This window comes from Pseudopodoces humilis, chromosome 3 (assembly GCF_049639895.1).
Source record: "Pseudopodoces humilis isolate 2021_Gansu_Grassland_sample_001 chromosome 3, ASM4963989v1, whole genome shotgun sequence".
In the NCBI taxonomy this organism is placed as follows: Eukaryota; Metazoa; Chordata; class Aves; order Passeriformes; family Paridae; genus Pseudopodoces; species Pseudopodoces humilis.
The window spans coordinates 71067010-71080666 of NC_142202.1; the positions used below are offsets into that span (position 1 = coordinate 71067010).

At 41.1% G+C, this 13657-nt stretch overlaps 1 protein-coding gene across 1 annotated transcript in view; it reads left to right on the plus strand.

The window, feature by feature from the left end:
• Positions 1 to 572: 572 nt before the first annotated feature.
• PREP (prolyl endopeptidase) overlaps positions 573 to 13657 on the plus strand; it is an 83503-nt gene continuing 70418 nt past the window's right edge. The window contains exons 1-6 of the mRNA XM_005518239.3: positions 573 to 788; positions 2089 to 2163; positions 6076 to 6209; positions 8987 to 9117; positions 10848 to 11057; positions 12259 to 12380. Of these exons, the coding sequence (XP_005518296.2) occupies positions 573 to 788; positions 2089 to 2163; positions 6076 to 6209; positions 8987 to 9117; positions 10848 to 11057; positions 12259 to 12380 (888 nt within the window). The remainder of the gene's footprint in view (positions 789 to 2088; positions 2164 to 6075; positions 6210 to 8986; positions 9118 to 10847; positions 11058 to 12258; positions 12381 to 13657) is intronic.

Here is a 13657-nt window from a genome sequence, read left to right on the forward strand (position 1 = left end):
GACATCAGAATGGGCTGCCCAGAGAGGTGGTGGAGTCACCATTCCTGATGTGTTTAAGGAAAGACTGGCTGTGGCACTTACTGCCACGGTTTACTTGACAAGGTGGTGTTCAAGGGGCTGGTCACAGGTTGATGATCTCAAAAGTCTTTTCCAGTCTAATCGATTCCGTGGTTCTGTGACCTGGCTTCGAGCTGAGTCACAGAATCAAAGCTTCGAGCTGAGTCACAGAATCAAAGAATCAAACCTACCCAGGAAGCAGCTCTGTTTTCGGGTCAGCGCGGAGGGGAGCTCTGCCAGCCAGAACCGAGTCTCTTCGTGTGCCAAGGCTGGGGAGCTGAGCGGAAAAAGAACGAAAACCTGAGATTTTATTTTATTGCAAACGCTCGCTATAAGGAGGACGAACCCCGGCTGGTGCCGGGTGCACAGGCCCGCCGGAGCACGGTGACGAGGTGCGGGGAGCAGAGTCCAAGGGCCGCGGGGTGGCAGGCCCGGCCCCTCAGCCGCCGCCATGGCGGGCGGGAGCCTGCTGGGGGCGCTGTGCCAGCGGCGCGGTGCCGGCAGGGGGCGGCCGTATGGCGGGGCCGGGGCTCCGCCTGGGCCGCGCTGCGCGCCCGCTGCCGGCTGCTGCCGCCGCGGCCCGAAACACGGCCCCAGCCCAGCGGCCGCTTGCGCGCTTCGCCGCCTCCTCCTCTTCCCCATCCGCCTCCTCTTCTGCTTCCCGCCACTCTCCGCCGCAGCCCGTCATGCAGGCCTTCCAGTACCCCGAGGTGTACCGCGACGAGACCGCCGTGAGTACAGCGCTGGCTGGGACAGCCCCTGGCGTGCGGCGGCAGCCGGGCCCGGGCGCGGGGCTCCCGGTTTGCCATCCCCCGCGGGGCCGCCTCGGGGCGGGAGCGCCGCCTCGGCTCTCGGGGCTTTGTTCGGCCGCGGAACGCCCGGCGTGCTCCGTGCAGAGGGCCTCGGGTTTGTCGCGGCCGCGGCGGCGGCTGGGGGCTTGTTAGGGCGGGATTCGGGCCCTTGCGCCGGTGTCTCCGGGCACGTCCCGCGTGTGCGGGGCCGGCGTGGCCGGGAGCCGGTCCGGGGCGGGCGGCGGGACCGGGGGTCCGGGAGCAGCGACCGCACGGCGCATCCCATAGCTTCGGTACCGGTGCGAGTGGCAGGGAAAGCCAGGCCTCCGCCCGGGCTGCAGCAGCGTCAGCAGAGGAACAGATAGTCTATTTATATAGGATGTCACATCTGTAACACAGTCTCGTCTCCCTGTGTTTCCACCGTATCTGGATACACAAGGGATTACGATATAAGTTTGGCTAAAATGGGTTTGTTCGATTTTCTTTCCCTTCCTCAAAGCGCTGTGCATTGTGCACCGGCCAGGAAGAATTTACATTGCATTTAAACCAAATTGTTTGCCAGTATGAGTCAAAGCTGGAAAACATCCTGAAGTATTTACTTTCCTAGTTGACTGAAAGGCTGAACTGTGCAAGCCCTAGTAGCAGGTATCTAGTAATTTTTTGTGTACTGGAGGAAGGAAGCAGGTAAATTCAACCATGTGGATTAATCTTTTGTGGTTTTTTTGTTTTGTTTGTTTGTTGTTTTGGGGGTCGGCTTTTGTTTTTTTTAAATTATGGTTTTTAGATACATATACAAATTATGCTCATCTTTGTGGGCAACCATAGTAGGGAGGGCCAAACTACTCTATTTGTGTAACCATGAACCATATTTTGGGTATGTCGGGTAATCAGGTTTTATAATTCGGCTTGAAAACCTTAAGAGTCTTGGTTTGGTTGGTGGGGTTTCTTTTCTGCTTACTAATCGGTCTTGTGGAAGGAATTTATGTGCATTTCACCATTTTTCTGGTGCTCTGTGTTTTTTTTCTGAAAACTACTCTGCTGCTGTGGTGCCATCACCAAAGAATGGTAATACTAGTAACTCACCTGGGAGCATTGTGTTGGTTCTCTTTCTTTGCTCCTTAGCACTGTATGCTTTTGTGAAATCCCAAATGCCCTTCATTGTGCTGACTGTCATTCCTTCATGGATAGAGTTTGCTTGTGTGCACGTCTTTTGTGAAATTACTGTCTTTTATAAATTCAGGTGTCGGATTACCATGGATGTAAAATCAGCGATCCATACTGCTGGCTTGAGGATCCCGATAGTGAACAAACGAAGGTAACCTTTCTTTGCATGGAATGGTTTTCACATGGTTCTCTTTTACAGACCAGATGCATTGGTATTCTGATTATGAAGTGCCAGCAAATACTTCTTGAAAACTTACATAGTGAATGAAGGCGTAGTTCATGTGGTATCTCATGGTACCAACAGCAATGCCGTTGTTTTGTCCCTGTGTTTTAAAGGGGGAGAGATTGCATGGGGCTTTGATCAGCCTGTTCAACTGGCAAATGTCCCACCCCGTGGCAGGGGCATTGAACTAAATTATCTTCAAGATTTTTTCCTACCCAGACCTCTCTATGGTTATATGAAAGTCTGGAACACTTGGTGTAACTTAGATCACAGAATTTTTAAAATGAAACCCATGCTTATCTTGCAACCATTTTTCTTGGCCAGTTCAAATGCTCAAGGTGGTTGTGTCATACTGAAAAGAAACATAAAAACTTTTTTCCCTGTGTGCGCTCAGTTGGAGGAGTCAAGGGCAGCTATAAGCAAACAAACTCCCTTCTCCAGATGGGTAATGTATAAAAATGTAATAAAAGCAAACTCTTGGTCAGGTGGGGAAGTTCCTATCTCACTTTGGGGAAAGGAAGTGTAGAATCTGAGTTCATGCTCTGTTGCTGTTTGGCTGTTGACTTCCAAGACAGATTGAGGAAACATCCCCAGCATAGCTGAAACATGCCACACTGCTGAAACACTTCTGGTAATGACATATAGGCCACAACTGCAACACCACACTTTCACTGTTGTCTTGGCCTTGGCTTAGTTGGACTTTCAGCTTCTTGGTTTAACACTTTGTGAGAAATAAATTCGTTTTCAGACTACAGCAAAGTCTTTTGCTGCCATGTCAGTCATATACAGTACCTTAACTCACTGACAGTGTAGGCAGTAATGGTGAACTTATTCCAGACGTGAGGGATAGACAAGTGATGAAAAAGCAGGGATCATGTGGGGTTGAGTTGTACTATTCTGAACGTGTGTATATTTGAATTGGGACACTGAAACTCGCAAATCTACAATTGAATGGATTTGTAGTTATAATACACCAGTGTTTTGTTCACATTTTGATAAATTTTCCAATTGCAGTTTGAATATTTTTTGTTAAACACTAAAAAAGTAAGTGCTCTGGGGCAAGTCACAAGAACTATGATAATTTTTTTTTTTTGTAATACTTAGGAAAAGTATGTGCTCTCTTGTAGGAGTTGCACTGAACTACCCTTGACTATGAATATATATATTCATATATATATATGTGTGTGTGTGTGTGGACTGTAAATACTTTGCAGTATAATAACAAAGACCAGTCATGTTAAAACAGTTTCTATTCTGAGGCTTTTTCTTGGAAAATATACTGTCAATGAAATAGTTATCTTGATAGAGTAGTTTAGCAGAATGTAGAAAGGTGATAGGTTGTAAAAAAAGCATGGTTAAAAAGAATTTGTGGCATGTGTTTCTTAGATGAAATTTAGTTTGACTATTGTTTTAGAGTAACAATTGGCCTACTTACTGGCGAGACAGTTCAGCCTCAAGTAGACTGTCTCGACTCTTAGTATAATGCTTTAGAAATTGTTTTGCTTTTCAAATTACCTTATTTTCCAAAACAGCCAGAAGAAGTTGCCTTACTTGGACCCTTTTTCTGTTATTTCTTCTGCTAGCAAAGTCTGTCCTGGTTCAAGGCCTATGATACATTGTCAGATGCAAATATCTACAGGTACAATAAAAATCTTTCTCTCTAGGTTCACAAGGGTGTACAGTTACTGTTAGCTTTGTACTGTTAGCCTGGGTGGCATCTGTTTAGCTCAGCATGGTGGATAGAGTTGTTTACTGTGAGAGTTTCTGCTGATAAATGTTTCTGTACTTTATCTTGGAGCATTATTTCAATTATGTATTGCTTTTCAAACATAAGTGCAACCTCATGCTCTGTGGAAGCAGAAAGTTTCCAAACTGGACTGTATTCTTCGCCATAAAACTCTTTGAAAAATCTGTAATTCCTTGCTTCTTTTTCATACAGCTGTGGCATTCCTTTTACAAGTAATCTTAGAATCTTTGGTGCTTACTGATTGGAAATGAGAAAAATATATTAAGTTCCTGTAAAAGCAAAATTACTAGTGATTCAATTGTGAGTGTAATAATTAGTCTGTAAGCATGCTCTTGGGCAGAAAATGCTTGTAAGGAAAAGTCTGTGATTCTTCTTTGAATATCGCTAATGAAAGCAGATGTGGTAAGATGTGTCTGTGCAGTTAAAAGTGGGTAACACACAGTTCCAGTATACCCTTGCAGCAATGTTGTCATTTTGGTCATGTTATTGATGGTTGAAACAAAGATGCGTGCCAGTTTCTGTTCCCTACATGTAACTGGAAAGTGCTTTTGACCATCCACTACACTGGATTGTCTCACACATGTTTTTATAAGCCACCGTTTCTCTGAAAATGTCTCAGGACTGGGACAAGTTAGTTTATTTCTGTAGGATCCACAGTCCATATTTTTGTCTATGTGATCTTTGAAGTTCATGTGTTTCCATTGAGAGAAAACCAGTTCAGATACACGTAATTCTTGGGTAGATTTGAATAAGTTCTTTCACCATCTGATGCGAGGACAGTTATAGCGATACAATGTGGAGGCTGCATGACTTACCACTGGGATGTGCTGTGCACATATTAATTCTTCACCTGAAGAATTAATACGTGACTAAACACTGATAGTAGCTGGTAAGTGTGTGCCAGGTATTCTGCCTGTATAGCAGCTGGCTTTTCTGAAGATCTGTGAAGCACAAGTTGTGCAGTATGCAATGTGGATTGTAGCCCTGCTATTCCTATGGGTCATGCCCTGCATGGAGGTGTAACTCAGATGTTACAATGCGTTGAACTGATTGCTCTATGACAGATTCAGGACAGGTAGAAACAATAGGCTCTTTCAAACCCTTCTCTGGGAAAGAGCACCGTGTAAGCAAGAGATGAGTGGACAGGATTTCATGCTGGAGGTGAGAGGCTTGGAGTCCGAGGGTGACACTGAAGCCACAACATTTGGCTGTGAGTTACAGCTATACACAGTGTTCTGTCCTATGTGCTTCATGTTAGAGACAGAAAAGCCTGCATGTCTGCTTGTTAGCAGCTGTGATTCACCTTAAGATGCTTAGGTATTAATTTTATGTTAATGTACCATGCTATAAATGGGGATGATGAAACACCAACAGAGCACCAGCTTTTCCATGCATGCAACAAACAGCTAGAGTGGTAATGGTTTTGATCACTGTCCTTAAGTGTTTGTGACAGGGAGCTGGAGTGTTTTAAAGAAAGCAGACTTCCCAAAGTTTTCAGAGATTAGTATTTTCTTCCTGAGAACTGACCTGTGAACAGTTCTTTGGGCTTCTCATGAAATACTGGCTAGGACTAATTCTGTGTGTTATGTTAATGACATGAACAGATGATGCACATGAAATTTTGTGTAATCTTAAAGCTTTTCCTAGCTCCTGAAATAATAGTGCAGTCTGTGGGCAATATTTGTTATTTGGGCAAAAATGAGAGATTTTAAAAGCATGGTGTGCTTCTGGAGGTTGCTACTTTGCTTTTTGGTTTTTTTTTGCATTTGTTTGGTTTTTTGTTTGCTTAGGGTTTCTTTGGTAGTTGGGGTTTTGGGTTGGGTTTTTTAAAAAGGGAAAGGCAGGAAAAAGGACTGTCTTGTCTTTTGGCTGCTTACCCCAGTGTATGTCCTGGAGAACCATTATTCAAGATATAAGCTGAGTGTTATTAAAGAATTCTGGCATAATGCAAATAAGCATGTGGGATTTTTCATGTGTGACACTGCATAATCTGTACGGGGGAAAGGTGTCTGTGATGCATTGCTTCTGAAAACGTTTTCTGTAGAAAATAGGCATTTCTGCTTGAGTTTATATTTTTTGATTTTTTCTTTCAGGCATTTGTGGAGGCTCAGAACAAGCTGACAGTACCCTTTCTTGAGCAGTGTCCTGTCAGAGGACTGTTCAAGGAGCGAATGACTGAACTCTATGATTATCCTAAGTACAGCTGCCACTTCAAGAAAGGAAAAAGGTATGTGAGGAATTTCTTTGGAGGTGGTGATAAATGTGAATCAAGTCAGAAGCAACTATTAATTAGGAAAATTACTAATTAGGAAAAAAATTATAAATTCTATTTGTAATTATTTCTTTATAGCTGGGAAGTAAAAAATACTAAGCCAGTGTTAATGTGTGGTTGTATGATGCTGAGCACAAGGTGCTTCACTCTCTGCAGCTCCCAATCATATTATCTTCTTCTTTTGTTATCTTTTCTTTTTATAAGAGGAAGAATTTGTGAGTTGATCAGAACACAGACAATTTTGTAGAATATTGGTTGTTAAAGTAGAGCTTTGAGGGTTCCTTTCAGAAAGGCTTGGTCACTGTCAGTGTAGTTACAGGCATGTTACCTGAAAACCGCATAAGCCCAGATAGAATACTGCTCTTACATTGGTCTTTCTTTGAGCAGCTGGTAGGGTTTTTTGGTTCAGTCATAGTCAGTGAAAAGCAGTAGGAATTCCCATGTGAAAAACTGTTCTGTAGCTGCAGGGGATATGGGAAAAATAATTTGGAGGACTTAAAGCAACTGATGGAAAAAGGTCTGTTTTCTTAGAAACTAAGAAATCCTGCTATATTACAGTGCCTAACCTATTCATATCCCTGTTTTAATTCTGTGGCTAGGTGAAGAGATGGTGTTTCTGTGTCTTACCCAAGGTCTGGAGACTGCAGCTGCCACTGAATTTAATGTGACCTCTTTTAGAAACACTACCATGCATCTAGAGAAAGGGAGTAAGGGGACTTAATTACATTTAAAGATTGTTTTAGCAGTTGAAAAAGAGGTAGTTCAAACAACCAGCCACTCATAATCATGGGAAACACAGATAATCTTTTTCAATATTTTCAATTTGTTTGATCCTTGTTGAGTGGGCTCCCAAATATGCCATGTATATGTTCAGCATTATCCACAGATGATGAGATAGAGAGGATATCTTGTTGCCTTAAGATTTCTACACAGATATTGAGAGGGATTTGTCTTAGGGATCTGGTGCTGTGAGAAAGGCACTGATACTTGCTGCTAAGGGAGGGAAGTTATGTACTATGTGGGGTTTGGTGAAAGTATATGATGGGGAGTGAGCCCAAGCTGTTGGTGGATTTAATGTGGATTCTAATTGTCGTGGATGTGGCACAACATGTCAGTGTATAGAGGTGGGAGGTCTAAGCCCAGAAGCAGTGGAGCTATTTAGGACAGTGCCGTATCTGGGGAAGTATGCCTTATTGTGTGGGTCAGGCAAAACTTGTTAGTTTGTATGTGATGCTCATGCAGATGTAGCAGGTGACCAGGTCTGGGCAGTAGCTGCTCTGGATTCTCTGACCCATTCTCCCTGTGCAGTGCAAACTTGCCTGGGTGCTGTTACCTTCAGTGCTATTAAGGCTTAATGTTGCAGAAGTGCTCATGGCAGTGATAAGAGATACAAATCCTTAATTTTATGCAGCTGACTGTCCTCCAGGAAGAACATTTGTGCCAGGAGCTTATGTGCTTGTAATTTATGACACTGTAGTTCAAATTTAATAGATGTCTTTTTAGTCTTTCTGAGTGATACTCTATTTCTTGGCATGTGTTGGATTTAAATCAGAGCAATTCAAATATAATACAAAAAAGCCCTATGTTGTGGTGTTTGAGGCAATCAAGAGGTCTCTACCAAGTTAAATAACACTAAGTAAGGTGTGGGGTGAGGAACTATTCTGTTTGAAGAATTTTCTGAACTTTTCATGACACTCAGAAATTCTTAAATTTAGCTACTCTGGTTTTCTGATGAAGAATAGCTGCTAAAGGGCAGCGTCTGAAGAGTTACTCTGTAGAGTCTGCAGAAAGGAAGGCTGCCCAGGGAGGTGCAGTGGCTGTCACATTGCTTGACCTTTGCTTCCCAGCTTGTTGCCCAGCATTGCAGAGATGAAATTGGCAAGAAAATGCCTGATGTATAGAAAATTGCTTTTCTTTTTCTTCTATTTCTTTTAATCTTTCAGTTTTGCACTTGCTGAACATTACTGTTATTACTTGAACGTATTACTAGCTGATACTGTTAACCAGGCCTTTGTGAGTATATTTTCCCCTTCTGGTTTTACCAAGTTCCCATGTTTGTACCCAAGTATTTGTCAGTCTTAGGGAATATATTAACTTATTTTTAGATTTGAATGTTGCTCCATAAACTCCCCTTTTCCCCCAGGTGAAGCTGCTGTCTGGTTTTTTAATGTCGTGTTGTTGTGTAGTAAAGTTCTATGAATACAGGTGTTAATTTCTTTGAGCTCTGTAGTGTCTTAGGATGTGAAGAGTATCACTCACTAAAGAAAACTGTAATTGTCTGTTCCTGCAACTGTTTCAAACATGCATTTGTAGGGACACTGAAACAGTTTTGGTTCTGTTTCATTAGAACATAAGTCTGTCACCCAGTATGGATTTAAAGCAGCTGTGTAAATGACAAAGCTGAGAACATAAGGGATGGGAACCTGTGCCAGTACTTGTAACAGAGAAATACTGCAGCTGCCAGAGATGTTTAACGTAGACAGTTATTTGGAGTTTATAGTATACTTAGAATTCTTTGAAATGCAGTGTGGAAAATGCAGCATGTATTTTTAAAGGATATTTTGGATGCATCCTTGCCATGACTCCTACTCTACTGTGAAACTTGTGTTTCCCTAACCAATTCATCTGTCTTTTATTCTCTTCATGACAACCTCATACAAGTTTCTCATACAGTCGCCTAACTGAAAATCAGAGTTCTTCCTACTTAATTTTTCCCTCTTGTGTTCTTTCAGGTATTTTCACTTCTACAATACAGGGCTCCAGAATCAGCGAGTTTTATACGTACAAGACTCCTTGGATGCCGAAGCCAAAGTTTTTCTTGATCCAAATAAGCTTTCTGATGATGGCACTGTGGCCTTACGAGGTTAGTGAGACAGCAGTTCCTGCTGAGTAAGTCTCAGTCTTAAGAAGTTGAAAATTTTATCAAAGTAATTACAATAGTCCTGTGTGGATTTGTATGGTGTTTCAGAAGAATACTTCTAGATCCAGATTGTATCCACAGTTATCTTGGTTCAGTTTCCTGTAGTAGTAGCTTTCCTGTACCTATGAGGGGCGTACAAGAAAGCTGGAGAGGGACTTTTTACAAGGGCATTTAGTGATAGGACATGGGCAAATGGTTTTAAACTGAAATAGGTTTAGATTAGATATTATGAAAAAATTCTTTACTGTGAGGGTGGCGAGGCGCTGGAACAGGTTGCCCAGAGAAGTTGTGGATGCCCCATCCCTGAGAGTATTCAAGGCCAGGTTGGATGGACCTTTGAGCAACCTTTGTCTAGTGGAAGGTGTCCCAGTCTACAGCAGGAGGGTAGGAACTAGATGATCTTTAAGATCCGTTCCAACCCAAACCATTCCATTATTGTATGGTTGTTCTTGGTTGTGTGACATCACATTATGTTTACTTCTGAGGACAGCTAGACGGAATTGTGTTCTGAATCAGAATGGCCACTCTTATGTTCTTATGAGAGAGGATATATTGGTGTGGCACAGTGGTGCCTCTCAAAACTATCATGTCTGTGAAATGCAACGTTTTCTTAGATTGTTTTTTGGTTGTTGCTTTCAGGTCTGTACAGGCCTGTGATAATTCAGTCTCTTCACCTGACTTAATTTGCAAGCATGAATTTGATCTTTATCAACTACAATGGAACCTCTTCATTCCTTAGTGTTTGGATAAAGTGAAATATATACCACAGGTTATGGATGCTAACTCTGAAGCAGGCAGCATAGTGCCTGTGGAATAGCAGGCCACATAACTTTCTCAGTCTCACCTGAGAAAGTGGCCTGAGAAATCATAAGGAGGAATTAAAACAATCCTCAGAGATAGAGAACAGCCTTGCAGGTGCTGTTTGTCTGTTCCTTGTTTTCTTGCAAGAGAAGGTCGAGGGGTGGTGAACCCCACTGACCAGTGATGGTGATGTGTTAGTTTACTAAACAATAAGAGTTTTACTTTTCTGTACTTTCACGTATCGGTCTATAAAAGAAGATCTGATGTAATAAACCTTAAGAGAAAAAGAACTCTCCTGTTCAATTCACAAGAGAGTGTGTCAGCCGTTCCCAATAGAGCGACAACAGGTCTTAGCTGAGAATACTGGTAGTTAACCATTTGCATGCTAGTGCCAAAGTTTTCCAGTGACTTCGGTTTTCAGGGTTTTAAAGGGACTAGTTTTCAGTGACTCAATTTTTTAAGTGATATTTACACTGTTTCAGGAGACATAGCTTGCATCTCTCTTAGCTTCTTTGGTACTGTTTCTCTCTTAAAATTTTGCTCAAGTTCTCTACCAGTGTTCATTTTCATATTCTAGCTCTTCCTGCCAAGCTCAGGGCAGTAGAAGAAATACAATTCAAACCATAATTCACATATTTGGCATAAGTTATGTTACTGAACATGGATACACTTACTGAGTATCTGCATCTAAACTTGGATCTGTGAATGAATTGAGAAGTCGCAGAGACTGGAAAAGTCCTGTGAATCCCAAGTGATAGCAGATGTAGTGTCTTGCACTGTTTTTAGAAAATAAACCTTCTCTTAGTGTTTGGTGAACATTTCCTTTAACTAGTATCTCAATTTGATCTCTTCATTTGTTTCTGATTTCTTAGGTTATGCATTCAGTGAAGATGGTGAATATTTTGCATATGGCCTGAGTTCTAGTGGCTCTGATTGGATTACTATAAAATTTATGAAAGTAGAAGGACCTGAGGATCTCCCAGATACACTGGAGAGAGTTAAATTCAGTTGCATGGCATGGACCCATGATGGAAAAGGCATGTTCTATAACTGCTACCCGGAACAAGATGGGAAAAGTGATGGTAGGTATGACCATTCTAATTGCATGCTATGTGGAAGCAAAATCACTTTTGCAGTGAATTGGAGCAACAAATAATTAGCTCTACAAATCTATTGAAATAAATAGCTGTATTGGTTGTGCAATTAGAGATCAAATTATGTCTTGTATGGCCGAATCCTATGTTCAGTTAGTGGAAGTCGCTTCTTGTCTGCCTGCCCCTCTTTTTCTCATAAAAGTTTGATGCTCCTTTTCTTTTTCTCTGGGATGATTTACTTAGGTTCCATATTGTTTGTGGTATTGGCTAGAATTTGGTGTCTGGTGGCAGCTTACTTCAATCTTTCCCCTTACTTTCCCCTTACGCATTTGTGTGGGCATAGATAAACTGCTCATGGAGATAGACCTCATGAATAGCAATGTGAGGCATAAGGTTTTTGTTGTTCAACCAGATTAATTCATGTGTGGTTCACAGCAAAGCAAAACAAAATGTTTATGCTAGCAAAATTCAAGGAGCACCCCACAAAGTGGAAAGACTTGCAGAGGAGTATCACAGGGGAAGAAATTTAGCAGCTTTTTTTATAAAGCAGAGTTACTGAAAAATTTCTTCAGGAGATGTGCTCTTTGTTAAACTGGAGAGAGCCTGAATTTTGCCTCTTAATTTGCTTTTGAAGCCTATAATTTTGCCAGACTTGCAAGATAGATTCCAGCCTTGGAAAATATTGCAAGAATGAAATTTTTTTTAAAAAAATAATCAAGTGGCACCTCATGCAGTGCTTTAACATCACTTTTATATTTTCAGCAAATGCAAGTATGAAGGTTTCTAGAAATGTTAATTAGCAGTAACTCTCCCCTTAGTTGCTCTGGGTGAAATAGAAATGAAAGTTTCAATGGAGGGTGGCAGGGATTCTTGGTTTTTTTCGCTTCACTTGCTCTTATTTCTAAAAAACAAAGCTTGAAATGATAAACCTTCAAATTTCAAGAAGGTATTATCAACAATAAAAGGAAAGGGTTCCTGTTTAAACAGGTTTCCAGCGTGAAATTTTATCTTGTTTTGTAGGGGGGTGTTTGTTTGGAGGGGAATGGTTGTAACTTGGAACCATTTCAGAAGAGAAGTTCTCTCTGAATTTCTCTTTTATATAGAAAGGGATACAGAAGTTTCTAAGGGTTCCATATGATTGTTGCATTTCTTTGAGAACTTGCTGGTTTAAATATCTGCATTTCACTAGGCACTGAGACCTCCACTAATCTGCATCAAAAGCTGCATTATCACGTATTAGGAACTAACCAGTCAGAGGATATCCTATGTGCTGAATTTCCTGATGAACCAAAATGGATGGGTGGAGCTGAGGTATGGTAAACATCCTGCACCATATCACTGTCATGATCTGTGTTTTAGATTCTAACAACTAATAGCAGATATTAATTTTAAAACACGTTGTTAAAAGAACACTTTTTATTAGTGTTGTAGAGTTGACAATTGAACTAAGAATCATTGATTAGGAATTTCTGAAAATAAGACTGCCTAATTTGCTTTAAATCACTCCTTCAGCCTGCAATGACACAATCAAAAACTCTTTCTCTTCACTGAGATCCATCTGCCTGATACACATTCCAAGACAGAGGACATCATTTGATGGATAATGGGTTGCTGTTCTTGTTTCTTCTTGGTCAGTGTTCAGCCCCAGCTTCTAATTCCCTCGCAAAAACCTTTTTCTAATAGTCAGCATGTCTGGATATTCCCTGCCACATATTTATTTGGTTATATTTAATTTTGCAATGTCTTCCCTGAAAAATAAATATATTTGTGCTTCTTAATTGAGGAATGGAAATACACAGGTCAAAATATGTTAATACTGTGTGTGTAATTGGAGAACTCTAAGTTTCCCTACAGCAAGTTTTATCAGCACACATATGGTACAGACTGTGTTATTGGAAATGGAATTAATTTCCTAAGTTTATTTTGTTGAACTACTACTATATAGTGCAAAGTCCCAGTAAACCTAATTAATGTGTTTTATTCCCCATATTAAATTTAGTGATGTGCAGTTGAATGCACTGTTTTGAAGTGATGGTCATTCCATTTATCAGAGAACTGACGTTTTTCTTGTGGATGAATACTTCTAATACTCTGTACTCTCCTGCCTACTATGTTTGATAAGACATTTTGTTTCTATAGTCTCTATTTTGTCTGACACTTTTGAAGAATATTGTTTTTAGCCTGGTTTGGAGTACTCAGTTCCTACGTACTTTTCTCTGTGATAACCTCTTTTGAAAAATGTGATCATCAGTTTGTGTCACTTTCCAACACATGAACCCATGAAAATGTTAGGGGTGTCTTTATTGTAGGCTTCCAGAAAACAAAGGTTCTTTCAAAGAATTTGAACAGTGGGATTTAAAATGAGGCAGTAAGTGAGAATATGAAGAGCTTCCCAGCAAAGTGATGACACTGTACTTTCTCTAACAAATCAGACTTAATCTGTAGGTTCTGCAAATAACCACAACCTCATTTACACAATCTCATGAATTCATGAAACATTTTTTAGCAACTGGCCTGAATATCAATGTAACCTTGCAAATGGGACTTGGGGTTTTTTTAACGGTTCAAAAACCAGTCAGTTTGTGTTT